The following is a 27,436-nucleotide window of genomic DNA, read 5'->3' as shown; positions in this document are numbered from 1 at the left end:
CTCAAGCAATCTTTGGGTTCCTGCAAGCTGGCCCTCGAAAGCTTCCAACGGACGTGGAAGTTGACTGTCCATGATGCGTGGATGAAGATTGTGGCATCTCTGGAAATCTCTTCGATTGTTGACGTTGACAGATTTGATTGACAGCTATCTGCATCGTAAGGCAGGCAGATGATCTGACACGAGGTGTTGAGTAGTTCCAAAGATTTTCCATGACGGTCCAGTATTGATTGTGATATGCGTGCTCTTGCTTCTCCATCTGTCGTGGCTCGGACGAGACAGTAGATCTTGTCGACATCCTTTCTCTGGCTGAGATGTTTCAGTATACAACTTCCAAGGAAGCCAGTTCCGCCAGTAAGCACAACGTTACAGGGCTTTTCTTTCCATTGTGTCCGTGGTCTTGCAGAACCAGGCAGGACTTGGTACTTTTGTGCCAGATGCCGCATGTAGGCATGCTGCTGTTGTGGCTGGGTGTCGATGCGATTTGTCTGTCCATGGCCATTTCGAACACGGCGCAGGTAGGATACGAGCCCTGCAATGGTTCTTTGGTCATATACAACGTTGAGCGGAAGGATAAAATCGAACTGTATCAATTGCGCGGACTGTAAGGCCTTCCGAATCTGAAGACAGGTCATGGAGTTGATGCCCTGACGAAAGAGATCGGCCTTGGGGTCGATATCGCGACCAACAACCCGAGACACACATCGCATAGTGGCCAGAAATAGATCGGAATCTTTCACCATATGAGAGCTTTTACGGTCGTGGTCTTTCAGTTCGTAGGCAGACTCTATGGTCGCACTATACCTCTTCTCGGCTTGCTGTCGTAAAGTCGTTCCCTTACTGCTCTTTTCAAGCATAACTTCATCCTGGCCGAGATGGATCACGACTATCATTGACAGGGCAATCTGACCATGGATGGGAAGCGTGGAGTTGACTCTTTCAATCTCTGGCCACACATCGGCAATAATTTGGTTCTTTGGAGCAAGGCTTCTGTAAGGAAATATCAACATACCAGGCTGTGGACGTCCATCGCCGAAGATATAGACGTCCCGCAGCTGTGGTAAACTCGCCAAGATGTCAAGCTCCGTTGTCGATGGGTCGAACTTTTTGCCGTTCGATAGAACTACCTGAGCGTCCAATCTGCTGTGATACATCCAGGTATCGGGGAGAGACTTATGGCGTGAGAACAAATCAGATGTGGCGTACGAGCCGTCGTCCAAGTTTGTCTTGGCTTTCGAGGGCCAGGTAGGCTTAACCACAAGCTCTGCTAGGTCATCGTGCCGGCCTTCAAACTTGACAAAATCCTTGACATCACCAAACCGTAGGTATTGCCATTCTTTGTCGAAAGGATAGTCTCGATGTGATGAGGCCAGGAATCCGCACTCGGCGCTGCCAAAACGAGACAAAAGGTTAACACCTTTTGCAACGAGTCTGTCGCCAATAACGGTCGCCAAAGCGGCACCGCCCACGCCGACCAGCTTCATACTTTGTAGCGTTCGAATGCCGCAGTCGTCTTCTGCCAGCATTTGCAACACGTACGGAACCGAAGAAAAGTACTGGATAGGAATTGTGCAGGATTTACGACAAGCGTCAATCGAACGCACAATATTTCCAGCTGTGACTGGGAGCTCAGCTTCGGGGAATAACCGGAGCATTGCGCCGCTGCTCCAGCATCGGAGACAGTCGATGAGCCCACCATGATACAGAGGTGTAGTGGAGAAGGTGGCCGGCTGACTTGCAGTGCCTAGACGAGGCAAGGCACTCACAATACTGCTTGCTTGTGGTATGGGCTTTGGCAATCCCTTTGATGTACCCGAGGTATGGAAGTAGAATGGTGGGTCGCGATCCCCGAATTCAGTTTCCAGATCCGACCCTTCAGCTTGGAGTTGGGCCTCTGAGAGCATCGAAAATTGTGGTATCTTCATTACCTGAACATTGACCCCGAGCTTGAAGCTTATCGAAGTGTGGGGTGTGTTTGCTAGTATGCAATTGATGTCTAATTCGTTGCAAAGATGTTCGATGGACTGCGACTTTGACTGTGGCCTACAAACTGTTAAAGATAGTGAATAGTTCGATTCCGCACGATCAAGCTTACGCCAAAAGCAGCACACTGTATCCAAGACGAATCAAGCCTGCCCAGACTGCCACGAAGTTCAGATCGCTAGTAGACAGCAGCGCAACTGTTCGGTTGCACGAGCTCAGAAGTGGCCGCAATGCCCGGGCTGCGAGTACCGAGCGATCACGTAAATGGCGGAAGGTTATGAGGCAAGAACCTATTTGAGCTCAGCTGATTGCCACCTGACCTCCAGGTTGATCTGGCCCGTACACAGGGGAGGTTACCGTGGATGTTCCCTGTTTCTTCAGTGCATGCAGCGAGCCCTAGAGCTGGCACATCGGGAAAGTTGCTAGCTTGTTTGTCAATCATATCAGTGATTGTTGTGAAAGACGGAAGAGACTGAGCATCTTGCTTAAGCAAGTAGGCCTGCCCAAGGGTGCAAGTGAAGTAGTTTGGCGCCGGATGATACATGTTGGTTGAATTTGGAGAGATTCTCGACAGCGTGGGGATGGCGAGAACTAAAAAGAATATTATTTTAGGAAGGCGCGATGACATTCGGGCTTTCGACACAATCTCTCCAGGAAATTTGCATCATGACTTGGCTGTTGGTGTTGGTTGCATGCGCTTAAGAGGATGACGGATCAATGCTGCAATACACGCGTCATGACTGCATGCATCTGATCGCTGAGCGATATGATGCATGTCGGCCCAACTTGGACCTGTTATTCAACTCATTTATACGCGTCATGGATTTAGTAGCATCTGCTGTTAAGTTTACACCACATCCCAATCTTATTTCCTGGGCAATTACTTTCCTCTACCTACGATTGAGACATTTTCCCTATACTGTGTGGGAAGACAATTTTTACGCGAAAGTCATATAGCTTGTTCTAAACGCCAGCCCTCACACCGCACTCCCCAACACATGCCGATCATGCCGACAACAGAGGCTGTCACCCTTCTGAGCGGAACGATGATGCCGCAACTTGGATTCGGCGTTTATCTCTCTCCTCCTGAAGTATGCACACGATCGTGTTTGAAGGCTCTTGATATCGGCTATCGCCATATTGACACTGCCCAATATTATGGAAACGAGAGGGAGGTTGGGCGTGCGGTGCAGCAGTCCGGCATTCCTCGCTCATTGCTGTTTCTGACCACCAAGATTCTCACAGCCGGTCCCTCCTTTGACGAGAGCTACCGTAAATGTGTGGAGAGCATTTCGAACCTTGACCCAAATGAAGGATACGTGGATCTGTTTCTGATACACAGTCCAAACTGCGGGGAGTCCCAAAGACAAACTCTGTGGCAGGTCCTCGAGAGACTTCATACGGAAGGCAAGGCAAAGAGTATAGGTGTCAGCAATTTTGGCATCCAGCACATCGAGGGTCTTAAAAAAACCGCGAAGATTTGGCCGCCGCAAGTCAATCAAATCGAGGTGAATTTACTATGTGTTCCCTCGATGTATGTCATAACGCTAAAGCCGTGACAGCTACATCCTTGGCTTCAGCAAAAAGAAATTGTGTCCTATTGCAACGATCATGGTATCACTGTTCAAGCGTATTGCCCCTTGGCAAGAGGCCAGAGATTTGATGATGTCACCTTGCAACGTGTCGCCGAAAAGCACGATGTTGCACCAGGTCAGATTTTAATCAAATACAGCTTGCAGAAAGGCTGGGTACCTCTTCCCAAAAGCGACAATCCAGCCAGGATTGAGGCAAACTTCACTGTCCAGTTCACACTCGATAATGATGATATGGTTGGACTGGATGGCCTTGATCAAGGTCGAGCGGGTGCTCTTGTTCAGGCCGTTGATAACTGAACCTGGGTCGTCAGCAGATGGACCGGATGAAATGGGTTATTTATCTTCATGCACAGCAATTACATTTTGGAGTTTTTGACCTGGGAGCTTTGATGATTAGCCAACCCTTCATATCGCACTGTCATAGTTATTGGAGCCTCATTATTAACATCTTCCGTGTGACCTCACTCAATATCAGCATTCATTCTCGGGCTATATATTATGTGCGGAAATTTGTCCTTTTTTGTACGCACGCAGCTCAGGGCGGCGATCTGCCTAGTCTAGATCTTTCATCCTAAGAATGTCTACAACGTCAGCACCCAGACGCAAGATATCACACAACATGTTACTCATTGCTATGCCACTCCCCGAATGGAAAAAAGTTCAACAAAGTGTATGGGGGAAAATACATATATTTTATAATGGAGAATCAAGCCATTGGGCCATGTCAAGAAGAGCCACCATCTACGACCTTGATTGCCTGTCTCTGATCAATCAAGCCGTCCATAGCTGTTCCATGGTTAGAACCTGACTTGAATCCATCAGATGACAGATTGCCATTGCCATTCAACTTTTGTTCATCTGCCACAAAGTCGACAGCAGCAGGCGCACGGCCATTCGACAACGTTGTCGTCTCTCCTTGAACAGTATATCCGGTGTCACTGGCGTCCACGAAAGCGTCAATACCCGCACCTCGCCGGGCAAACTTATTCATCAAGGCCTTGTGACTTTCAAGTGCAGCTGCCAGTTCTTCCTTCGAAACATCGTTGAGGAAGACGCAGGTTCCCATGGGGGTAACAGGTACAGCGGCGCGAAGCTTGCCATCTCGGGTCTTGAGGATGGCAGCTGTAGCTTTTTCGAGTACGGCGGTGTCAAACTGAGGATGATCCATTGACAGCCCCGCTCGAGAGAAGAGCATCAGCAGTCTCATATGCTCCTCGGCAGTGATAAGCCCTCGTAAACGAGAAAGAGTTGCCGAGTAGGCCATATCGATGGAGATGGCGTGGCCATGGCGTAGAGGCGGCTCGGGTACAAGCTCGTGCAACGGGGACCAACTGCTGAGGTGTTAGGTTGAACGTCGAATAAGAGACATAAGAAGCTTAGCTGACGTGTGACCATATGCAATAACTCGGTCGAGCATAATCTCGTGAAGGTTGGGGGACTCAAGTTTCAACATTTCGAATATGCCAGCACGACAGATCTTATCGGCGGTGGCAATGAGCTCTTTCGAGGCGCCATCTGCTCGTCCAAAGCCTGTGTTGATGAGATCTTCACAATGCTTCTCTAGCAAGTCATACGTATCCTTGTGAGCACAAGATGAGATCTTAATCAGCTCGGCAAATCCATTGCGAATCTGTGAGATAGGCAACGTGCGGAGGAAAGTAAAGTCGAGGAACGTGTGCATGGGAGCGTGGTATGCTCCCAACCTGTTCTTGTATTGTCCGTAATTGACAGCTACTTTAATGCTGACGGAAGCATCAATGAGGCCAATGACAGTGGTAGGAATGCGAATGTAGTTTGTGTTTCTTCGGTATGCTGCGCATGCAAAGCTGGCAGCAAAGGTCAGTAATCACACAGGTTGGAAAGCATAGCGCTGCGTGCTCACCCAGCCACATCAGTCACGAGGCCACCTCCGACGACCAGTACAGGTTCCTTTCTGTAGATCCCGAAGTCGGTCATGGTGTCCACGATGGCAAGAAGAGTCTCCATATTCTTGGCCTTCTCGCCAATCATAGTCTTGTGAATCCTAAGCTCGAGACCGTGGTGGGCAAAGTAGCCTTCGATGCGTTCGCCATACAATGTGTGAATGTTGTGGTCCATAACGGCGAGGCATCGATTCCAAACCCGGTAGCAGTTTGCAAGATTACCGTTTGCCGTGTCGAAAACACCGTCAAGAAACTCAAAATCATACTCAATCTTTTCGTAGCCACAGACCTGGAAGCCATTGGCATTCTCCGTGACTGACGCATTCATATCCGACATTGTGGCGGTACACTGTAGCAGCTGTAGATTGTTTTGTTGTAGGGCTGAGAGATTTATCCCGGGAAAGGAGCACGATTGATCAGGCTTTATATAGGCGCTGTCGTTGTAACTACCCCTGCTCATGTCATCGACCATCTTTACATTGAAGCTAGACAATGATGCATCATGATCTTAACAAGTACGAATCCCAATGAGTCACTACAAATGCAAGGGCGACTAAAGCGAAACTCAATAAATTTCACATTGTTGGCACAAAAAAAACTCCCTAGTAGATCGGGTGCAAGCTCGAATCCTTAGGGTAGCGTGTACAGCCCATCTGGTACCTGAAGGCACACCCGCGATGGCGTGTTTATTGGTGCAACCCCGCAGTAGATCTGCATTCAGCTCGCTCAAGCTATACGGGGAGTCTCGCGGTGTATGCAATTGTGACATCACCCCAACTCTGGGCATGGGGACGCTTGCGGCAGTTGATTCGATGGAACTCCGACCAGATTGTCTAGATCGATCTTCCCGCATCTTTGACCCGCAGCCTTGCCGAAGTAGGAGCAGAATATGACCTTGATGAATCATCGCGCGTCAAGGTGAACGTGCTTATTGCCCATGGATATGTTTTGCCCATGTTGGACGGATGCAAATCTGCATGTATACGCGTCATCGAATTTGTAGAATCACAATGTTTTCTGCAATTCGCATCGGCGGTGAAGGGAATTCCCATTGTTTTCTGGATTGATTGGGTTGTTCTCTTTTTGTCTTTTTCGTATTGAATCGAAACCTCGTCTCGCATCTCCTTCTCCTGATTTGGGTACTTCGGCCTTGTTTGCGTTATCACTTGGTTCTCGAGAAATCGTACTACTTACAATTTGCGACTTTTCAGCCGAAAGTATGGCCGTTTTCGATTCCTCCAAGGCCTATGCCGAGCAAGAGGACGTATATTTCAACGATGGACGCGAGGTCGAGCTTCAGCGCTACGTGTGTTCTCACCCGAGTCTTGAGAGATTGAAAGGATCGCCTCAGGAGGTTCTGGCAGCCATCGACGAATTTGGCAGGCAGCGTAAGTATCTTATGAACATTGGGTCTGAGAAAGGCGCCATCGTTGCCGACTTGATCGCCAGCCTGAAGCCGAAAATAATGGTAAGCGAAGCCGATATTGAATTCCTGATGCACATTAGTGGTCACTAACTGCGACACTGCAATAGGTCGAACTTGGAGGCTATGTAGGCTATTCGGCAGTCTTATTTGCCGATGCCATGCGTAACGCAGGTGGGGAGCGTTTCATTTGCATCGAGAAGAATCCCGATTTTGCCGCTGTCGCAAGGTCCATGGTCGAGCTGGCAGGGTTGAGCTCCATCGTGGAAATCCATGTTGGCTCGGCAGATGTTACTCTCAAGAGACTGCATTCCAGTGGCATTCTGGAATCCATCGATCTCTTATTTCTGGATCACATTAAGCCAGCTTACCTCCCGGATTTGAAGACCTGCGAAAGCTTGCGTTTGGTCCGCCCTGGCAGCGTACTGGCCGCGGACAACGTCATCAAGCCGGGCAACCCGCCATACCTAGAGTATGTGAGGAGCACAGTGGAAGACAAGCAACAAGCGGCGCGCAACAGAATGATGGAGGACGCTGCGGCACGTGGTGATCCTAGTCTCATATACCAGAGTGAGCTCATCCATAGCTTTGAGCCTACTGGAATACCTGTGAGTCTATTTTACCTTGTACTATGGAAACTGGCTCATTTGCGGACTTTTAGGATGGTGTGGAGATAACTAAATGTGTTGGGAAAGACACGTCGTGAGCGTGGAAGCATGAAAGCGGAAAAGTGTGAAAGCGGGATTGATAAGCGATTAGGAAGTTAATCAATCGGACAAACAACCCATGTGCCAAAATGTTGCCAAGATCACAAATGCGCATGCAGTTCGACCAAGGTGCAGAGCATTGCCTAGATTTGCGAAAGCTGCATGTCTATGACGCGCACTTCCCCTCTCTGGAAAAGAAATTGTAGGCTCTGTGGCCGTTATTACCTGGGCCAAGTACAAGCGTTCCTTCAGATGGTGCCACTCTCACGTTCTACCTCATCCTCCAGTAAACAGTGCATCGTCAATGGGTCTTCATCACAAATCAGTGACGCCGATGATCCGGCACGTCATTAAGAACATATCCCTCCTCTGCCTGAGCCTAACGTTCCTGCCGTTCACCAGTCTTGTCGTTCTGGTGTGCCAGGTGTACACGATTTTGTCAACATGGCTGAACCCAAAACGTGGGGCGCCAGAAGTCGCCAAGACCATCCTGGTTACTGGTGTCAACATGAATAAAGGCCTCTCGACGGCTAGATTATTTCACAGTCAGGGCCATCGAGTCGTAGGGGCAGACACGCACCGACTATCACCGGCAAGGGTTTCCGTGGCTCTTAGCCAGTTTTATGTCCTTCCCGAGCCGTGCGACACGGAGCTTGAGCCTCTCAGCGCTCACACGACGGCGTACGTAACCTCGCTATTGCAGATCATCACAGCAGAGAAGGTCGATCTCTGGGTATCAGTGTCAGACGTCAACGCGGCCATACAAGATGCACAGGCTCAGCAGCTTATTGAGACCTGTACCAATACGAGGGTTATTCAACTGCAAGAGACCCAAGTCAAAATGCTGCACAACAAGGCGTTGTTTATGAACCATGTTCATTCAATCGGTCTCAGGGCTCCGGAAACGAAAACTGTCTCAAGCGCTGCAGAACTTGTCGAGTTTCTATCAGCTCGAGGCGGCTTGTCACTCAGCATATCCGGCGGTACGCAATACCTGGTCAAACCGGTTGATGTCAACGACATTGCTCGCTTCGACATGGCTTTGGTGCCCCGGGATATCGAGCAAGACACAATACAGGCGATCAACACGATCCCATTCAAGAATGGAAATCGGGTTCCGTCTTTCCAAGTCCAAGAATACATTCAGGGCAGGGAGTACTGCACACATGCTCTGGTGATTCGAGGCCAAATTCGTGCCTTCGTTGCTTGTCCTTCTGCAAGCGTCCTGATGCACTACTCGGCACTATCACCATCGTCACATCTCAGCCAGAAAATGCTGCACTTCACGAGATCGATCATTGAGAAGGACTCCACGGATTGGACGGGGCACTTGAGCTTCGACTTCATCGTCAGGTCGAAAGCCAGCAGTAATCTAGAGGAAGACCAGCATGCGGAGATTTACCCGATAGAGTGCAATCCAAGGGTACACACGGCCGTTGTACTCTTCAACGAAACACCAGGGCTGGTAGAAGATTATCTAAGTGTACTGGAGCCAGATGTGGCTCACCAGCCGGTGGAGCCTCGGTATCCTAGAACTTATCGAAAGTACTATTGGTTGGGCCAGGACTTGGTCGAGCTCGCTATCTTGCCCACCATTCGAGCACTACTCATGCCCAACGGCGGTGATACCTCAATTCAGCAGTCGTGGTGCAAGTTTTGGCATCACCTTTGCCACTGGAAGGATGCAACCTTCGAGGTAAGTGACCCATGGCCATTTTGGTGGCTCTATCACGTGTACTGGCCCGTCCAGTTTGCCTGGTCTTTGAGAACAGCACGTTGGCAAATGATCAACGTCAGTACCGGCAAAGTATTCAAGGCGGCATAAGCTTCAAGCTTTCATCGAACTCCGTCTGCTCAACCGGTATCGACGTCCAGCGCATCAACGTCCTGCGCCGCGGCTTCAGACGGCTTGGAGGGCAAACTTGTGCATGGTTCTGACATCTTGTTCAGCCTTTTCGGTAGCGAGGCGACTGTTGGAGTGCCTCTTTCCGCACAGCGGTTGTGTGAATCATCAAGAACGTCGCGCGTTCCGAGACCGGGGCGCTAACTTGGGGTGTTGTTACGTCAGTCGTTCGACAATTCGATTCACCGTTCATGGACATTGGGTTCGGCGCATTCGACTGGACCTGGGCCTGGGGACAGGGCCCGCTGGTGGGTAATATGCCGCTATTTGGACCTCAATGACAATGTCAAGCTTGCTTGATGCTTGCTTGATGAGACGAGACACTTTCTGAATGTGCCACGTGATGCGGCCTGGAACATGGTGGCAATTTGCATTTGGCATGTCACGAGTCACGACAACACATGGAAACCAAGTTGTCCATCAGCTGTCCCGACCCAATGGCAACGACCCACTTGACAGGCAAGCAAAAGTCACGAAAGAGATCTCGCCGTACCTAAATGGTACTACCTGTAAGACCATAATAAGCGGGCTGTGTCAGCTCAGTAGGCTGCATACCAGGTCGTTGCCGGCCGTGCCGAGCCAGCACATGTTGTACCGATCAAGTGCCCGCACGCCAAGGCAATACGCCAAGGGTGAAATCGCCGTCGGCAGGATTCGACGCGTGCGAGGTGGCCCGAAAGCGCGTCCATCGCCGCCACATGCAGCCTGTTCGCTGATTAAAGACGCGGACCGAGCTTGGCAGAGCCGAGCAGATGGGTGTTGGTGCGGGCCCAGGCGAGGGCCGTGACCAAAGACCTGCCATCTTCCAAAGGAGCGATTTGGCAATAATTGAGGGCTTGATTGCAAGTATTCGAGAGCCATTATGCAGCAGTTCGTAAACCTTCTATGTCTGTTGATGCGATATGCTGGATGAGCAAGGTAGCCGGCTGCGACGATTAGACTGCAAGTGCAATTGGTGGTCCACACTACGAACGTGACAGCCCATCGGACGAACGAGTGCCGACAGACAACTGATGACCCGGCGCGAAGCATTATGCCATGCCGCCAATCCAGGCCTGGCAATCTCGCCGTGCTGCAATAAGGTCAATTGAGTCTTGGCGTATGAGATGAAGGTTGTCTCGGGTGGATTGCTCGCCTGCAACTGTGATGGGCCATCGATTGAAACAGGCAACGTGCCGGGGCTGTGCCACAGGTCCGCAGTGGGGCCATGCCAATCACGACTGGAAGTCAAACAGCAGTTTATGAAGGCTAACGCCTACTGGCCAGTAGTGCCAAGCATGTTGGGTCTTGACTCGGGAGGCTCTGACGCGACGGCCGAGTGTGGTGTCAACCAAACCCAACGCGGCTACCATATCCGGTTTTTCGAAGGAATTGGGCCCGAAGCTGGGGCAAAAGTGATTCGTGGGACACCCCCGCGGGGGGACAATGCGGGGAGAAGGAGATGGACTGAAGGGGAGGCTGATTCGTGGACCCCATGGGGGCCATGTGGGAGCGGACGCCCTGGTGATCTGCTCCACATGGCGAACATGTTTATCTTGAAGGCCTTTCCCTCCCGTCAGACTGCCTCTGTTCTTCACCCCTTCACCTCAACTCGCGTCGCCAACCAATACACAAACCGACAACATGTCTGAGAAGGAGCAACCCGGACTCGCCCACGCCGAGAATGGCGTGTACAACCCCGACCTGGCTCTCATCGAGGCCGCACACAAGACGAGTGACGAAGAAGCCAACCTGTCGCGCAAGGAGCTCTTCTCCCGTTACGGGCCCGCGGTCATCTACAGTGGTCTGCTGAGTCTGGCTTTGGTCATGGAAGGTATGGATGTCGGCCTTATCAACAACTTCTTCGCCCATCCTGCCTACCTCAAGAGGTTCGGCTGGCCCAACGAGGCTGGTGAGAACCACATCTCTTCGACCTGGCAGGCGGCTATCGGCAACGGTAACAATGCCGGCACCATTGTCGGCCTCCTCATCAACGGTTGGCTCCAGTCTCGATTCGGTTCGCGCAAGGTTTACATGGGAGCCATGGTCGCCATGGGCGCCACGATCTTCTGCCTGTTCTTCGCTACGAACGTTGAGATGCTCCTCGCGGGTAACATTCTCTGCGGCATTCCCTGGGGTATCTTCCAGACTCTGACAACTGCCTACGCTGCCGAGATTTGCCCCGCCGCTATCCGTGGATACCTCACTGCCTGGGTTTCCATGTGCTGGGGTGCCGGATCTTTCCTTGCTGCAGGTGTGCTTCGTGGCTCTCTCGACCTGCCAGGAGATGCTGGATGGCGTGTGCCATATGGCCTGCAGTGGATCTGGGTTGTGCCCCTGTTCTTCGTTGGCCTCTTTGCCCCTGAGAGCCCCTGGTACCTGATTCGTCGTGGCCGTGTCGATGAGGCTGAGAAGTCGCTTCGCCGTCTCGCTCGCAAGGGACACTACACCGACCAAACCATGGCCGAGCTCATCGCGTTCATGAAGCACACGAACGAGATGGAGAAGATCGAAGCCGAGGGCGCCAGTTACAAGGACTGCTTCCACGGCACCAACCTACGCCGTACCCTTATTACCTGCATGACCTGGGTTGTCCAGATTCTCAACGGTCAGGCCCTTACCGCTTACGCTGCCGTCTTCCTCCGGGCTGGTGGTATGCCCACTCACCAGTCTTTCAACTTCAGCATGGGAATTCAATCGACCAACATCGTTGGCACTATTATTGCCATTGTTCTGATGGGTCGTATTGGACGTCGTACCTTCTATCTCTACGGTTCCTCGTTCATCGGCCTTTGCATGCTGATTATGGGAATCTTGGGCTTCATCAAGACTAACAACGTTCCTATTGCTGTTGCTGTCATCCTGATCTTCGTTCAGCTCACCTTCAAGCTGTCACTGGGTCCCGCCTGTTACGTTATTGTTGGAGAGATGTGCTCCAGCCGTGTCCGCGCTCAGACTCTTGTCCTCGGCCGCGCCGTCTACGTTACGGGTGTCATTTGTGTCCAGCAACTCAACCCCCGCATGCTCAACAAGGGAGGCGATGCTTGGAACTGGGGAGCTAGGGCTGGTCTCCTCTACTTTGGTCTCTGCTTCATTTGGGCTGTCTGGATCTTCTTCTGCCTGCCCGAGACGAGGAACCGCAGCTTTGCCGATATCGACTACCTCTTTCAGAAGAAGGTGTCTGCCCGAAAGTTCGCCACTACCCCCATCGACAGTAAGTTCAACATGTATCCCATGGCTGCTTGTAACCCTGCTAACATTCTTTTTCTTAGTCTACGACCTTGCTGGTATCGGCCAGACCAACCACAAGCTGGAGGAGGATGACGCTGACGTTGTTGAGGTTCGCGAGGACAAGCGTCAGTAGATTTCTACAGGGGTGGGAGTTTATCGTTAGCGAAACGCAGGCAGTGCTCTTGATTCGAAGTGCGGTGGATTAGAACAGTTAATGCATTGTTCAATCATATACATTTCCCGCTCAATTCTGTATGCCATATTTTGCAATTACTTTCGGATATACATGATACCTTGCTCTAACATTGACGCCTTGACAGTTGGTGGGTTGGATGGGTGGGCTATGTATGTCTGGTGACGAAGTTTTAATACTGTAATTGCTTCCGATCCGAATACACTTCTCTGATTAGCCTAGACAGCAAAAGAGTTAGAAGACTTGCTTGTGGTCAAGCATCCCTCCCAATCTCTGTTGACAGCTGATCTGTAGAGAAAAGGGGCCGGGCTGGTGATGGTAATCGCATGAGACCATTGTCTTTGCAGTCATGATAACACTTGCGTCAAGCAGCGGTGTCGGCGTTTGCGAGGCCCACGACATCGGGACGGCAGTCTTGGTAGACTCAATAATCCTCCTGGCTTTCCAGCTCAGTGTGTTGGTTGGAACTGTCGAAGTTTGGGGGCTATAATTCAAAGGGCTCTCTACAGCAAAGGCTTTCTTTGGAACGGGAATTGATTTCTAAATTTGGTTTCATTTAGTCCCTAAGCTTTTATCCTCTCGTTACGTACGTATGCAAAGGCGTGAACAATGCTTAGGCCAGGTTTTACGCCTTGTTCCTACTGTGCTAGAGTCCTAACATAAGCTACAGGACCTTCGTACTGATGCTTGCCGCGCACCAGATAGTAGGCCAGAGAGAACAATGCGATGACACTGTAGATGAGAATATTCCAATTCATCATGTCGAGAGTGGGGTTTGGTGTTGGCGGCATGAAAGCAAGGACGAAGATGGTAACGAGAAACACAACAGAGGCAATGTTGATAGCTAAACCCCATCGACCGAGGCTGAACTTTGAGGGAAGTAGAGGACTGTTGGTCCAGCGTCTCCAAATCATGCAGCCGATGGAGCAGATATAGCTAGATAGAAGAGAAGTTGTGGCCAAGGATGTAATCGAATTCAGGGCGACGGCAGACCCAATGTTGATGAGCGAGAGGAGACTGGAAATGAGGAAAGTCGTAAAAATGGCGTTCAGGGGAACATCCCAGCCAGCGGGAACACTAGCAAACCAAGGGCTCAGGGGTACGGCGTTATCACGCGCAAAAGCAAACAGCTGGCGTGAGGCAGTGGCCACCATGGTGAGATTGGAGAATATGGCCATAGCGACGACAAAGACGGCCATAGCTGTGGCGCTGCTTGCCGACTGTGTCGAGTTGAGGAAAACCTGCATGAAGGGGTAACCGGTCGGGGTCTCAAGGACCTCGAAAAGGTCGCCAATGCAGAAGCAGTAGGTGATGATCATGATCCATCCTAGTCCACCGTTGATCACGGTAGTCATGATCATGGATCGGGGCAGCGTCCGCCCGGCGTCACGCACCTCCTCCGACATGTGAACGGCGGCATCGGCACCAAGCAGAGGCAAGATACCAGCGGTGATGCCGACGAGAGCAGACCCACCTAGGCTTCCCCAGCCCCCGCCGTCGAAGAATTCAGTGAAGACGGCCTTTGGCTCGGCCCGAGGAGACAGGACCCAAAGCGTTACGAGAATTCCGAAGAAGCCGAAGATATGGATGATGAGCACAAGAGCTTCAATGAGGGGTAGCTTTCTTGCCAAGATCGTGTTGAAGAGGACCGAAAACGCGGCGATAGCAATAGTGAGCAGCGTACCATGCCATGGCTGAGGAACGTAATCGGGGTAGTTCAGGACCATTAGCCCCTGGATCTGGGTGCCAGAAATGTATGCCGAGGACGCGCAAGACGTCTGCCAGCCAAGGACGCACATCCACCCCATCAAGTAACTGATGAACTTTTGGTATTGAGGCGGCGCGAATTCGGAAACCCAGTGGTACTGTCCGCCAGTTGTCGGAGCCCTTAGAATTGTGTTAACAAAAACCTTCAAAATTTGAGTTGGGCGGCAACAAACATGGAAGCCATTTCAGCCATGGATATATTGACCAACATGAAGCCGGCCCAGCAAATAAAGTACATCCAGATGAGGCCAGCCGTACCTCCGTTGATGAGGCCGATAGTCGAGACACTGTATGACATGTTAGCTACTTTAGGCCTCAAGACAGCAATAACCTTACCTCAAAGAGAACTCCCACGATGCCATTAGAATCATGGAGAAGCCAAAGATCGATAGGAAGCGAAAATTTCTCTACGGTACCCTCATTAGTAGCTGTTAGGCTCGAAGTTCTACCTTTTCTGTTGCTTACGTTCATCTCCTGCTTCTTGCCCATGCGATACATATCCGCCCGATCATGAGCATTGCCACGCTTCTCGTCGATGCCATCGCCGTCCAGGTCGGCGGCTGAGCCGTACACCAGACGATCTTCCTTATCAGCAGACATAGTTTCTTGGATAGAGAAGGAAAAACCAAACTTGTTCAACGAAAGAATGAAACGAATATACAGAGCAGTAGGAGAACCCGGGGAAACCACGACGGCAGGGAAGGGGGAAATGGCCAGAGGTCATGGAGCAGCAGACGGTCGCACTGGGCTGAAAGCTGATGTACAGGTCCCCCACGCTCAGTGTACCAGGATCCTGGCTCAAAAAAAACATGCCGGCTTGTTGTGATGATCACAGTTCTGGCCAGAACTGGGCTGCTGCATGGCGTGTTGGACTCTGGCCAGCGATAGAACCTTTGGTGCTGTGTGGTTGGCGTCCAGCATGGCGCCTTGTGGATGCATAGCGCCGGTAGTGGAGTCCTGAGAAATCCATCTTTGCCCGTTTTGTGAAGCAGCCGAACCGTAACAGGGGTCCTGGAACGTCTGCTGCCTGCAGGGGCTGGGCACCCTGGCTTCCAGGTCGACTTCTGGATCGGGTGCTGACACTTTTGTTACGCAAGATGATTCTACTGTCATTTCAGTGTTACAAAGTTGGATATTGGAGAACCGGAGCTCGGCGGCCAAGGGTAGTGACTGGATACCATGTATACATGGTACATGGCAAGTCGCCACCTCCCGGCCTCGCGGAACAGCGAGCTACCCTGTCGAGAGACCAAAGTCTAATCAGCGCGTGTCTCGTTGAAAAGCCACGAGATTGGTCCGCCAGTAGAATGGAAGTGGCGTCTCATTCAGGAGCTCTTTCTTTGGGCCTCATCCCGAGCGACAGGATCGGGCTTCTCAGTACTTGAAGAGACGCATAGCCCAACTCGGCGGACCCTCTGTTACGTTGACGTACGCCAGAGGTCCAAAAATTTACAATTTCTTTAAGTATAGTATTCGCGGTTGTCGGCCATGGATGGGCCTCGTTTTTCTCCAGTTGCATTTGACGACCATGCGGGCCAACTCTGGATTGTTTCCATCTTGGCCTTGATATACAGCGCGCTTGTGGCGGCTACCAGGGCTTTCATCAAATTTCGCATGTATGGGCTCGATGACTTCTTCATAGCGTCAGCTACAGCATTGCACTTGGGTCAATCAATTGCTGTCTTCGCAGGCCTTAACAATGGACTGAGTAAATTCAACTCCAACACTTCCGGGACCCAATGGACTCTTTCTTCCAAGGTATGATCGCCTATAACATATTATTAGAAATACTAATAGCTGCCGAAACAGGCTTTCCTAGTTTCCGAGGTCCTATGTGTGCTCGCCCTGAGCTTGGCCAAATGTTCTGTCCTAGCTCTCGTGCTTCGTATCATCGGGTCAAAGACGGGGAAGAGCAGATCCATCTGTCTTGGCCTCATGGCCATCAGCGCTTTGTGGGGAGCTGGGGCATGTGTTACCCTGCTGGTCAAATGCCGCCCTGACACACTGTTGACGCTTGAGAATGCCTTATTCTGCCCCAACCAGGTAGGGAAATAACTTGCGATTTTGAATACATGTGCTAATTAATATCTAGAAAGCTCGATGGCTGGCCATCACAGCCCTTGATATGCTTACCGAAATCCTCGGCTGGCTTCTTGTGGTGAAGCTCTGCTGGGCCGTTAATATGTCGTTCGAACGGAAGTGTCAGGTGGTGCTGGCCTTCACATTCCGCCTCCCACTTATTGCACTTTCGGCCTTTCATCTGTCATATTTTGACAAATATTTGGAGTCGGATGAGCCCCAGTTCGCAGTTAACAGTAGTCTGTTATTCCAACAGACGATGATCCTATGGTCACTAATCTCGGCGACGGTTCCTAACCTGAAGAACTTCATGAAATCTTTCTCCATTGGGATGGGCCTTCCGGTGGCTTTTGACATTAGCGGCTACGGATCTAGCAACTTATACGCCATGCGGCCATTGAAGAGCAAATCTCAAGCCACGTCATCAGCCGTCGGGGGCATCACCGCCACGTCGTCAGGGTTGATGAGAGACGACGTGGACACAGAGCACCGCGCCCGACCTCAGGCTTGGAGGCCCGATCAACTGGCTCAACGAACTACGGTCATTAACCACACTGATGGTAGGCCCGACGAGGAGGAACGAAGCTCGAGGAATGGCAGTCAAGAGTTGATCATCAACAAGGAAGTGGTCTGGAGGGTCGAATATGATACCCAACGTGCATAGCAAGCATCAACAAGCAGCCTGCAGTGGGGGTGGCATGTGCATCATAACCGAAATTGATAGGAATCTCAGCCGATCTTTGTTTTCTATTCTGGCTCGTGATGAAGCGCCTAGGTGATCTGCCCCAGAGATCAAAGTTTAACATCGTCCGTCGTGCGCACATACTGTGGATATGCTAATTACCAATTCAGGGTTTATGTCCGTGGTTGCAGCCGACTTTTTGGGCGGCTCGCAGGGATTGTCCCCCCGTACCAACCGGAATGCCGGATCGAATCATGAAGCCCCTGGGGCCCCTGACGATGAGCTGATTGCTGGTGGTTCTGGCCATCGAACATCCTTCTTCACGGGACGGAGCGGATCGTCGCCAGATGCGCTTGGCGCTCGCCTCGGCAGTGTTACCTGATAGTCTGGTAGTCCGAGCTGTCTCATCTTCCCCTAAGCCTCCCAAAGCTCAAAGCAAGCTGCTACGACATTGTGTAAAGCAGCTTTCTGGCGGGCTTCTCTTCCTCCACGTATCACACACAAAGCCTAGCCCTGCAACACCATGCGCGAGATTGTTTTGCGCGATGCGCGCTACACTGAGCTGGTCGAGATCGCTCATGTCATGGCTACAGCATTTTGGGAAGACAATCTGTTTGGCGAGCTCATCCACCCCCATCGCGACAAACACCCACATGATGTAGATCTTTACTGGCTGAGGCGAGCACGCGTGAACTTCTGGGACTTTCGCTGGAAGTGGCTGGTTGCAACGACCAAAGACGTCAACGGAAAAGAGGTTATCGCTGGCATCGCACAGTGGGCCAGACTAGGAGACGGCGGCCAGAAGATGGATTGCTGGTACTTGGATCCCCGTATGTATATATGTTCTCCGGAAATCTACAATGCTGATGTTCCATCCCAGGCAATGCCCTCAGACCCTTGTCGTCTTTCGCGATGAAGGCTCATGCTTGGTTATGGCCGAGCCGTGCCGTCGATGTCAAGGAAGAAGACATCATCGAGCGGGCGTACCCTTTTTTTGATGATATCTGGACGGGCAAGCGCGCCGAGTCGTGGTATCTTGAAGCACTGGCGGTAAGGCCCGACTTCCAAGGCCAAGGCGTCGGCTACAAGCTGGTGCAATGGGGTCTTCAACGAGCTCGGGAAGAAGGCATCTGCGCGTCAGTTGTGAGCGCCAAGGGGAAGGACGGGTTCTACACCAAGTGTGGCTTCGATGAACAGTACGGCTCAGCCCGGCAGGGCGAAGGAAATCCTTTGGCTGAAGTAGAGGGCGCAAATATGTTCTGGAAGTGGCCATGAGTCCAAGTCAAATTTGCCACACATTGAAATGCAATGCGTTCTTGGTGAACCTTTAGGTTGCTCCCAGCGCATTGGGGTCCTTTTCGAAATTCTTATTGGCTTGCGAGAAAGAACTGTCTACAATTGATGATTGTCTGTACCGGAAATCAATCTTGTTGGATGGGGTAAAGATTATCAAACTTTTACATTGCTAGGGCAAAGATGAATCAATCGATGAGACGACAACGATAGAGCTGGCGATCGGAAGCTCGGTTGTCTTTTCCGACGCAATGAGTTGGCTTTGCTGAGCGAGAGATAGCAGGAGTTGCCAGAGTTGAGCATCATGCCGTCTACGTGCGTCACTCGGCCTTCGCTGGTCCCATTGAAGTGTCCTTGATGTAATCAGGGGGGGCACGATGCTGATCGTATTACACGCGGGCTCATTCTCCGAGCAGGACAGTACCATTCTTTGCTGCTTGTTGTGATGATGTTTCTTAGGCTCGGAGAGCCATCGACCTTCCACACGTCAGCCCTCGCGCCCTTTGCTATATCTACGGTATGCAGAGTTGGCCACAATGGGTCAAAACGTCGTTGCAGCCCGCGACGTGAGCTATGGGATTGGACTTTTGTATGCTCTTTGGATAGTAACTATGCGACCAAATCAACACAAATTTTACCCTTCAACTGCAGTCTACATCCTGGGCACTATCTCACCGACATTGTCTCGTCATTAGTGGTTGCTGTAACCGCCAGTGGCACTCAGAAAGCTTGATAAATTTCTGTTCTGAGAAGGTTGACTCTAAAGTTCAGGCTGTCTCGATTGAGCGTCTTTGGGGCAGATGTACTCTATCTCCCAAGATTCCATTCAAGAAATGGTAATAAACGTTGACCCTAGCAATGATGGTCGTACAAAATTTGTCAATCAACCCAAGGTCATCCACTTGTGGCTCGAAATCATCACCTCAAGTGCGAATAGTACGAGCTTTGGATTACGCCGAAACAGCGTTATCAATCAGATGTCTACTCTGTGCCTGTTAATCCGGCATCCCACCCCGTCAGCCCTGGTGAGGTGCTCGCGAGGTTTTCCCACCACAATAGGCTTGCTTCCTCAGTCCAAGGCTCATGTCAGCTTGGTCCCGGAGGCAGCTAGCTTCACGTAGAAGAGCTTGGTCTGTCCAGTAATGATCATACGACCCTTGCCAGCGAACTGAAAGTTTGCGGCAGTGGTACCTGTGTAAATCTTGCCAATGAGCTTGCCAGAGGGGTTGAAAACGTGTACACCATCGCCACACCCAGCGTAGACGTTTCCGTTGGAGTCGGTGTGAACACCTTTGATTACATTAGCTTGTGCCCTTGGTCAACTGACAAGATACATACCATCCGGAATAAAAGAGGCGGTGTAAGCAAACGTCTTGCGGTTTTGCCAGGTGCCATCACTGTTTACGTCAAACGAGTAGCTAATCTCGTCAGATATGTGGGCAGGTCTTTTAGGGGTAGGCGACTCACACGGAGGCAGGAGATGAAAGGTTACGGCCGTAGAAGCCAAGAGCGATGCCAGTGTCGGTAACATAGGCACGCTTACCACCCGGGCCGAAGGTAATGCCGTTTGGCAAGGTGAAGTCATCAGCGACGACAGCAACTGCACCGGTATCGAAGTTGTAGCGATAGACCTGATTCCTCAGACCGGGAACAGGACGGAAGTCCTGAAGGTAGCCGTAGAGGGTGTCGGTAAAGTACAGCTCACCATTGCGGGGGTTGATGGCAACATCGTTGAGCGAGTTGAACTGACGTCCGAAGTAGTTGTTCACCAAGACTGTGCCTTGTTAGACATGACGTATGACAAAGAAGACATGCTATATAACTCACCAGTGGTGTTATACGGAGCCACCGGATTCATCAGATACAGCGCAGACGCAACGTTGGCGCCTTGCCCTTCGCCGGCAAAGATGATTTGACCCTTATAGTTGGTTCCTCCATTCGGGTTGATGACCTGAGGGTTGGATGGGACAACCGTAACTTTGACCTCGTCGGTCGTGTTGGCAGACAGGCGTACAGCCTCAGCATCGGCCAGCGAGATCTTCTGAATGATGGATGACTTATTCAGGCCGGTGCCAGCGGCGGGGGCCCCAGCATTTTGAACGAAAAAGACCTCGTCCGTTGGAGGATACCATACGACAGCTTCGTGGAAGATGGGGTCCGACTGAGACGTGGCGATGAGGGTCAGGGATGGGGCGTCGCCGATAACATCGTAAAATTCCTCGTCATACACGTGAAACGGTTTGGCAGTAAGCGACTCCTGGGTCACGCCAGGCCAGAGGAACACCTGCGGCGAAAGGTAAGCGGTGCACTCGGGCCTCTAGGGAAATGGAAAGAACCTACCGTCGAGTCGTTGGCTTGCGACGGAGGGGGGACCGAGGGCAGGACATTGAATGTCTTCTGGTCAATGATTTGAGCCGTGGACGGGAGCTTGGCAGCCAGTACCGCCCGTATGGGCGAAGAGGCCAGCGGCGAGCACAGAGACAACAGAAGGCATCGTGGGCAAGATGATCGTCCGTGACAATTGGCTTGCCATGTAAGACCTGCAGGTAGATGGGTTACATTTAAATATGTTGGCCACAAGGTGTGCCCAGCATTCTTCTAGCTCACTTCGGCCTGGTAGAGTGACATCAGTGTAGCTTCGCCTGCACCAAGACATCACATTGAGAACGCGGCAGGAAACGACCAGGCTACGACTCATGGGGGGGCAATTGGGTTCAGGGCCGACAGGGCTATTGCGTGCTAGGCTGACCCGCTATTGGGCGCAGGTACCTGGAACTGGTCGGAAAGCTCGCTCAGCAGCGTTGGCAAGGGCGCAGCGCGGGGGAGTCGGGGTTGAACAGGCAAACATCCGTGGGTCTGTTGCCTGGCTAATCGAGCACGCCACGCATCCCAGCAAATTTGGCCGGCTCAGGGGTTCGGGATGAAGAGGATCGACTGATGGCTGTGGGGAGGGGCATTATACGAGCAGCAAATTTGTGACTACTGTCGCAAATACTGGGCTTCAACTCAATGCGATGGGGCTGCCGCTGAGGTTGATGGAGCAGCTAGGCCGCCTGAAAGGAATGCAGTGCTGCTACACAACAGCGATTAAGCTGCATTGTGGGTGCTCAAAAGTACGTGGCCCACCCATGGTTGCTCGATGAATGTGATCTCGACTCCCACGTGAAGATAATGTGTGCATGTCGCGTGGTAGCAAGACAAGCGCCTTCGCATTGCGCCATCAATCCAGGGCTCACGCATGCAGCCCCAAGGTCAACGTGGTGCAGTAGCCGAAAGAACATGGAATGGGCTATTCTGGATTGCGATGGGGGAGGCAATAGTCTCCTACAACCATGTTCGTCTGATGTGAGGAAGTTATGTCGTTTTCAACATCAGGTCGAAATTAGCTGCGTAAACCACTGCCAAGCCCAGCAATGTTGCACCCCGAAGGCCGAAGCTGCTTCAATAAGTCAAAGTCAACTGTCGCGTTTCCGTGAGAACCCGGAACAGTCAGTCTACTTTTATCGTAAGGGAGGCCGCATGAGCAGTTCCTCGGGTCGAGTTACCTACATCACCATGCTCCTAAGCGAGATACAGTCCACTTCCCTCCCCCGGTGCTAGAAATCTGGGAGATATAGTTGGCAAGAACAAATACCATTTGACGGCAAATTCCGACCGCAAGAGGGAGACGCTCAGCTATGCGGGGTCAGACAAACAACGTGGATTGGAAGTTGTAAGCGACCAAAGTGGTTGGAGCGGCTATTCAAAGGCGAGGCACAGTCGAGTTGAGGGAGAAGCCAAGTCAGCACACTTGATCACTGATCATAATCATCGTGGGAAGGCTTCGAGGCGCACTTCCTGGCTTGCGGGTTGTCCAACGGCTGGCTCGTTGCACTTTTTCACGTCAGCGACGGTCGTTCGATGGGGTAGGCAAGAGAGTCGGCACAGAACAAAGCCTGACAGGTTCTCCATGGACGACGAGCGGGAATTGGGCGATCCCTGCCGAATACAATTGTCGAGCTTAGGCTGCGCCTCCAGGACGGCATGGATGATGCGAGCTGTGGTTTGCTCATCTGCCAAGCTCAGGTTGCCAGGTCCTAGGGTCCGTGAGAAGCTAGGCACATCCTTATTAACCCGAAGCAAGTCTGCTGGTGGTGATGTAGCTTCCGTTTATGTGTGTCTCCTGAGACATCAGGGTTGCGTCAGTGTTGAGTGGAAGCGAATCGCCTGACATGTTGGCGATTTGGTCCTGAAGATGAGGAGGAGGTCGCAGAATTAGTTGATATTTCAGAACGCACTAGCAGGGTGGCAGGGTCAAGTCGACATCAGATCGCTCCATACAGCCTAGGAAACCTGGGGGGCGGGTAAGGTTAAAAGGGGGGCCGGCTGCTTAGCTCAAACTCAAAGACATTATTTACCGGGACAGGTGGGCTCAGCTACCGGCGGCTGGCTGTGGGATACGATGCTAGCCGTCTTGAACACCGGACAATTCTGGCGGCGAGGGTATTAGATGCCGTGACTGGAAGCGGATTTAGTAATCACGAGTATGGTGACATCTGCAGCGAAATAGAAGCTTTTGTTTCCCTTTTGTCAAGGTACTCGCACGTTTTTACACGTAGGACGGTAGGATTGTGGGTCAAAATGCCGCACGCATGCTGCACAGGAAACCACTGGAAACCATTTTTGGTTGATCGAAATTGGTGCAATGACTCGATCCAATTTGTTCTCGGGTAACCTCTGTTGGTTGAAATGTCAGGTAACGTTGTCCCGTATGGCACTGACTCGTTCGTTAGGGCGAGTCCGGGCCATTGACGGAGGAAACTTAAAAGCCGGGCACCATATGGGCGCACGAGCGGGGAACCGGGGGGTGCCGCATCTTTTGAGTGGCGCATTGATGCACAACCAGATGGAACGCAGAACGATGTTCCCTTGTGAGGAAGGTCTTCTCAACGTAGTGTGTCAGTAAAATTGTGTGGGTGGGCGCGTTGGGATGGAGGTGGAAGTTATTTCAGCTACGAATTCTTTAGTGCGAAGGTCAGAGACCCCTTTTCAACAAGTCAAATTGATGGAACACCCGTTGATTTGGAGGACTCGGAGATTCTGCGTCTTCTGCCGCTCATTCCTTCCTTTCTTTGTTGTTCGACGACTTCCTCCCTTTGACAGGTGCTGTTGCTAGCCAAGCTACTGATACTCCAGAGACATCAGCCAGCATGGTAAACATCGACACTCAGAGCGGCACCGTCGCTTTTATTATCGCGGTATTCATCAGCATCGCGCTGTACAATGTTCTGGAGCTCAACTTCATCATCCTCGCTACGTTCAATAAACGCAGTGGTCTCTACTTTTGGAGCTTCGTCGTAGCAACATGGGGCATCGCATTCAACGCAGTCGGCTACCTCCTCAGGCACTTTGGCAAGAACGTGCAGCCCAATGTGTACGCGACACTGATCCTTATCGGTTGGTGCACCATGATCACCGGTCAGTCGGTTGTGCTGTACTCGCGTCTGCACATTGTCATGCTTAACCAGACTCGACTGCGTCTTGTGCTGATCATGATCATCACAAATGCTGTCTGGCTGCATTTACCCATCATTGTGCTCGTCTATGGCTCCAACTCGGCCAACCCTGGACCCTTCGTTCATCCGTACTCAGTGTACGAGAAGATCCAGCTCAGTGTCTTCTTTCTACAAGAAATCATCATCTCGGCACTGTACATTTGGGAAACTACGAAACGTCTCAGGCTAGAGAAGAGCATCGGTAACATGGGAACGCGAAAGGTCATGAACCATCTAATTTACGTCAACCTTCTTGTGGTTTTTCTCGACGTCTCTATTCTCGCCCTCGAGTTTGCGAACCTTTTCGATATCCAAACAGCCTGGAAGCCGCTTGTCTACAGCGCCAAGCTCAAGCTCGAATTTAGTATCCTCAATCGCCTCGTCCAGCTTACACGGAATTCGAGAAACGGAAGCTCCTATACCCGCAGTCGGAATGCGACAAACGGTGGTGTCGCCCTTGAAACGTTCAATGGCGAGAGAAATAAGCAGTTGGGCGATGAGGGAGATGCAGCGGCTGAATACGAAGTTCATGTTGGACGGGGCAAGAATGGGGAGCCCAGCTTTGGACAAGACTCCAACGTTATCAAGACGACGGAGATTACAGTTCATAGCCACCGACGGCGGAGAAACAGTGACATAGATATGGAAAGTCTGGATGGCAGGTCCGGAGCGACTGGTGACATAGGTCCAGCACAGACGCGTGACCCAGTTCGAGGCAGTGCCTCATCCGCATCATCGGAGGTACAGTTTGCGAAGTTTGGAAACTGATGTCGCGGAGACCAAGAGTAGCTGATTGACTGCACTATCATACCCATTGAAGTTCCTTCATTTATACTGGCCCTTGATACACCCCAGACCACGTTCTGACAACTGAAACCGTTGTTGCAGCTGACCCCCTTTGAGCTTGAGGAAGACAAGCTTCGAAAGTGGTCCTGCTCTGAAGCTCTTCCGGCCGCCGGCGGCCTGACCCCGTCCTGAGCAGGCTCGGATGGCGAGACTAGGCCAATGTGGGCACTCACTCCTCTTGATCGCGTAATCAAAGTCAGGCGCTGGACGTAGCTTAGGCGTGTCTGCATTGGAACGGATGCTGAAAGACTTGCGTTGAATGGCTCAGGGAACCCCCTCAAGAATCAACAAGGTGAACAATGACTTCCGTTCCCAGTCATCAGAAAGGCAATGCGCGCAACCATGTGAAAGGGGACCTGTGTTACATGTAATAGCTCCATCAGCCAGGTACAAGCTGCAACTGCTGGGCTAGCATATTGAGCAAGGCCTACGAGGTGCTGACCCGCCTCTATCCCCACCCTACATGAAACAATCGCAATGTGACGAATGTTGTTGCCTGGGGTAAGCCCAGGGCGTCCCCGGAATCTCCATCTAGCATGGGTCGAATTCGAACAAGGCATCCGATATGCCGGATCAGCAGTAATACGATGTGGTGGAGAATCCTGTATGTGATGTCCCACATGTACATCGCCGACACATCTGTGCTTCACAGCCATCGGCCACTGGCTTGGGTGAACCGTTTGTGCAAACGAGGATCTTCAAGGCCCGAGCTCAATACCCTAGCCAGCATTTGGAGTTGACATCTCAGAATGTAGTGAGTCCAAATAGCGGTCCGTGACGACCGTCGATAATCAACAGCCGTTTGATTGTTTAGGGATTGATTAATACGACTTGATGGTGTAAAACTGGGGACAGTCAGTGATCTGTGCCCGGCTTGAAGTTTTAATTTGGCTAGTAGGCCAAGGCTTGGATCATATTCTTCCTCGACAGGGCTCATGATTGTATATAAGTGAAGAAACTAAGATCGGAAGTATGAGGGCTTGATATTTGGGGGATCATCTACCTCTATACGTCACAGTGCCACCACCCCCACCTTGCTTGTATGACTTCTTGGTCTTCGTCTGGCGCAAGGGCACCCACCTCGAGCAGCCGGCTGGTGCCAAGTAGTGACCCCACTTCTCCTCAGGCTCCCGCTGCCGGTCCGGCCGGCCGGCAGTTGGCCGGACCGATATCTGTGGCGATAAGACAGATGCCATGATCAAAGTGATGCAAAGATCCAAGCATCCATTTTCTTCTATTCATTAGACTCACACTTCTACCGTCAGTGCACTTCAACATTTCTGTCCTCTACAATCTCCCCGGGCCAGATTCATAATTTTACTCACTCAGCCGAAAAGAGTCCCAGAAAACAGAACGATTTCATCTTAATTACACTATGAGAACACCACAAGTCAATGCGGCTGGGAAGAATCGTTCGCAAGGCGAGCGGGCGTGGCATGCGTGCACTGCCGGGAAACGGAAGGTCCGATGCGATGTATCTCAACGCGGTGCACCTTGCGCTATCTGCTTTCTTGATGACCTCGACTGTCAAGTTCGTCCTAGAGCAAACAGGAGAAAGTAAGCAAATCTGAAGGATGATGGTCACCCGATTTCATGTTAACAAGAGCAATCTGCAGCCAAGGTCTTTCAAGGGCCGATACTACATCACAGGCTAAGGCACCATCCCCATTCGAGGCATGTCATGGTTCGCCACGCCATGCACAGTTGTCGTCCGCAAACCGAACAGCTTCAGTTCGAGGAGAAAGGCCCGTCGGGCAAGCATTCAACAAGCAGGACTCCATCAGAAATCGTTGTCTACAGGACAACATCACTGAAGGGGTTGTCAATGCTGGTGCTTCTTCTTCCCGCGAGGCAACGGCCGGAGCACACAGTCTAGTGACAGATGGCTGTGCTCCGCGATTGGATCATGAACTAGGTGCCATGTTCTTGCCTTCAGTCAGGCGATGCTCAGATGTTCTTTACACCCATCATTGTTTCTTAAACTTTGAGCATCTTCCGAAGCTCCCTGTACGTGATGTCAATGTGCTCGAAGCACAGGGATGTCTAAGAGTTGCGACTCGCAGCATACTCGACGAGTTCGTTGAGCAGTACTTCCGCCACGTGCACCCATTTCTCCCGATACTTAACGAAGGCGACTTTTGGGGCAAATATTGCAATAGCATTCCCACGGGGGCCTTCAAAGATGGAATATCGCTGCTGCTTCTTCAGGCTATGCTATTTGCGTCTTGTAACGTATGTCGTCAGATACCTTTTTTACTGAGTAAGGCTGATGACTGGAAGTTTGTGTCACTGAGTACACTCC

At 51.5% G+C, this 27,436-nt stretch overlaps 11 protein-coding genes across 11 annotated transcripts; 7 read left to right on the top strand and 4 right to left on the bottom strand.

Annotated features, from left to right (window-relative positions):
* Positions 1-936: 936 nt before the first annotated feature.
* Positions 937-1,523, bottom strand: VDBG_08622 (L-aminoadipate-semialdehyde dehydrogenase; the record flags this gene model as incomplete). The annotated part of the gene is made up of 2 exons (XM_003001531.1): positions 937-971; positions 1,010-1,523. The coding sequence occupies 2 exons, from the start codon at positions 1,521-1,523 to the stop codon at positions 937-939; spliced, it is 549 nt and encodes a 182-aa protein (XP_003001577.1).
* A 1,503-nt stretch (positions 1,524-3,026) lies between these two features.
* Positions 3,027-3,872, top strand: VDBG_08621 (2,5-diketo-D-gluconic acid reductase A; the record flags this gene model as incomplete). Its single annotated transcript, XM_003001530.1, has 2 exons — positions 3,027-3,503; positions 3,543-3,872. The coding sequence occupies 2 exons, from the start codon at positions 3,027-3,029 to the stop codon at positions 3,870-3,872; spliced, it is 807 nt and encodes a 268-aa protein (XP_003001576.1).
* A 427-nt stretch (positions 3,873-4,299) lies between these two features.
* VDBG_08620 (2-epi-5-epi-valiolone synthase) lies at positions 4,300-5,834 on the bottom strand (the record flags this gene model as incomplete). Its single annotated transcript, XM_003001529.1, has 3 exons — positions 4,300-4,906; positions 4,961-5,401; positions 5,458-5,834. 3 exons carry the CDS (start codon positions 5,832-5,834, stop codon positions 4,300-4,302), a joined length of 1,425 nt encoding a protein of 474 aa, XP_003001575.1.
* Positions 5,835-6,716: 882 nt separating this feature from the next.
* VDBG_08619 (catechol O-methyltransferase) lies at positions 6,717-7,597 on the top strand (the record flags this gene model as incomplete). Its single annotated transcript, XM_003001528.1, has 2 exons — positions 6,717-6,965; positions 7,031-7,597. 2 exons carry the CDS (start codon positions 6,717-6,719, stop codon positions 7,595-7,597), a joined length of 816 nt encoding a protein of 271 aa, XP_003001574.1.
* Positions 7,598-7,931: 334 nt separating this feature from the next.
* On the top strand, positions 7,932-9,452 carry VDBG_08618 (conserved hypothetical protein; the record flags this gene model as incomplete). The annotated part of the gene is made up of 1 exon (XM_003001527.1): positions 7,932-9,452. The coding sequence occupies one exon, from the start codon at positions 7,932-7,934 to the stop codon at positions 9,450-9,452; it is 1,521 nt and encodes a 506-aa protein (XP_003001573.1).
* Positions 9,453-11,153: 1,701 nt separating this feature from the next.
* On the top strand, positions 11,154-12,973 carry VDBG_08617 (maltose permease MAL61; the record flags this gene model as incomplete). Its single annotated transcript, XM_003001526.1, has 2 exons — positions 11,154-12,723; positions 12,782-12,973. The coding sequence occupies 2 exons, from the start codon at positions 11,154-11,156 to the stop codon at positions 12,871-12,873; spliced, it is 1,662 nt and encodes a 553-aa protein (XP_003001572.1).
* A 598-nt stretch (positions 12,974-13,571) lies between these two features.
* On the bottom strand, positions 13,572-15,300 carry VDBG_08616 (conserved hypothetical protein; the record flags this gene model as incomplete). The annotated part of the gene is made up of 4 exons (XM_003001525.1): positions 13,572-14,820; positions 14,874-14,987; positions 15,037-15,107; positions 15,166-15,300. The coding sequence occupies 4 exons, from the start codon at positions 15,298-15,300 to the stop codon at positions 13,572-13,574; spliced, it is 1,569 nt and encodes a 522-aa protein (XP_003001571.1).
* Positions 15,301-16,635: 1,335 nt separating this feature from the next.
* VDBG_08615 (conserved hypothetical protein) lies at positions 16,636-17,443 on the top strand (the record flags this gene model as incomplete). Its single annotated transcript, XM_003001524.1, has 2 exons — positions 16,636-16,743; positions 16,793-17,443. The coding sequence occupies 2 exons, from the start codon at positions 16,636-16,638 to the stop codon at positions 17,441-17,443; spliced, it is 759 nt and encodes a 252-aa protein (XP_003001570.1).
* A 541-nt stretch (positions 17,444-17,984) lies between these two features.
* On the top strand, positions 17,985-18,736 carry VDBG_08614 (conserved hypothetical protein; the record flags this gene model as incomplete). The annotated part of the gene is made up of 2 exons (XM_003001523.1): positions 17,985-18,291; positions 18,342-18,736. The coding sequence occupies 2 exons, from the start codon at positions 17,985-17,987 to the stop codon at positions 18,734-18,736; spliced, it is 702 nt and encodes a 233-aa protein (XP_003001569.1).
* A 1,099-nt stretch (positions 18,737-19,835) lies between these two features.
* On the bottom strand, positions 19,836-21,248 carry VDBG_08613 (D-lactonohydrolase; the record flags this gene model as incomplete). Its single annotated transcript, XM_003001522.1, has 5 exons — positions 19,836-20,044; positions 20,093-20,172; positions 20,222-20,528; positions 20,582-21,038; positions 21,177-21,248. 5 exons carry the CDS (start codon positions 21,246-21,248, stop codon positions 19,836-19,838), a joined length of 1,125 nt encoding a protein of 374 aa, XP_003001568.1.
* A 2,695-nt stretch (positions 21,249-23,943) lies between these two features.
* Positions 23,944-25,056, top strand: VDBG_08612 (integral membrane protein; the record flags this gene model as incomplete). Its single annotated transcript, XM_003001521.1, has 1 exon — positions 23,944-25,056. The coding sequence occupies one exon, from the start codon at positions 23,944-23,946 to the stop codon at positions 25,054-25,056; it is 1,113 nt and encodes a 370-aa protein (XP_003001567.1).
* Between the last annotated feature and the right edge of the window lie 2,380 nt (positions 25,057-27,436).

Source organism: Verticillium alfalfae, genomic scaffold (genome assembly GCF_000150825.1).
Source record: "Verticillium alfalfae VaMs.102 supercont1.12 genomic scaffold, whole genome shotgun sequence".
NCBI classification, from domain to species: domain Eukaryota; kingdom Fungi; phylum Ascomycota; class Sordariomycetes; order Glomerellales; family Plectosphaerellaceae; genus Verticillium; species Verticillium alfalfae.
This window is presented reverse-complemented; position numbering and strand designations above follow the sequence as displayed.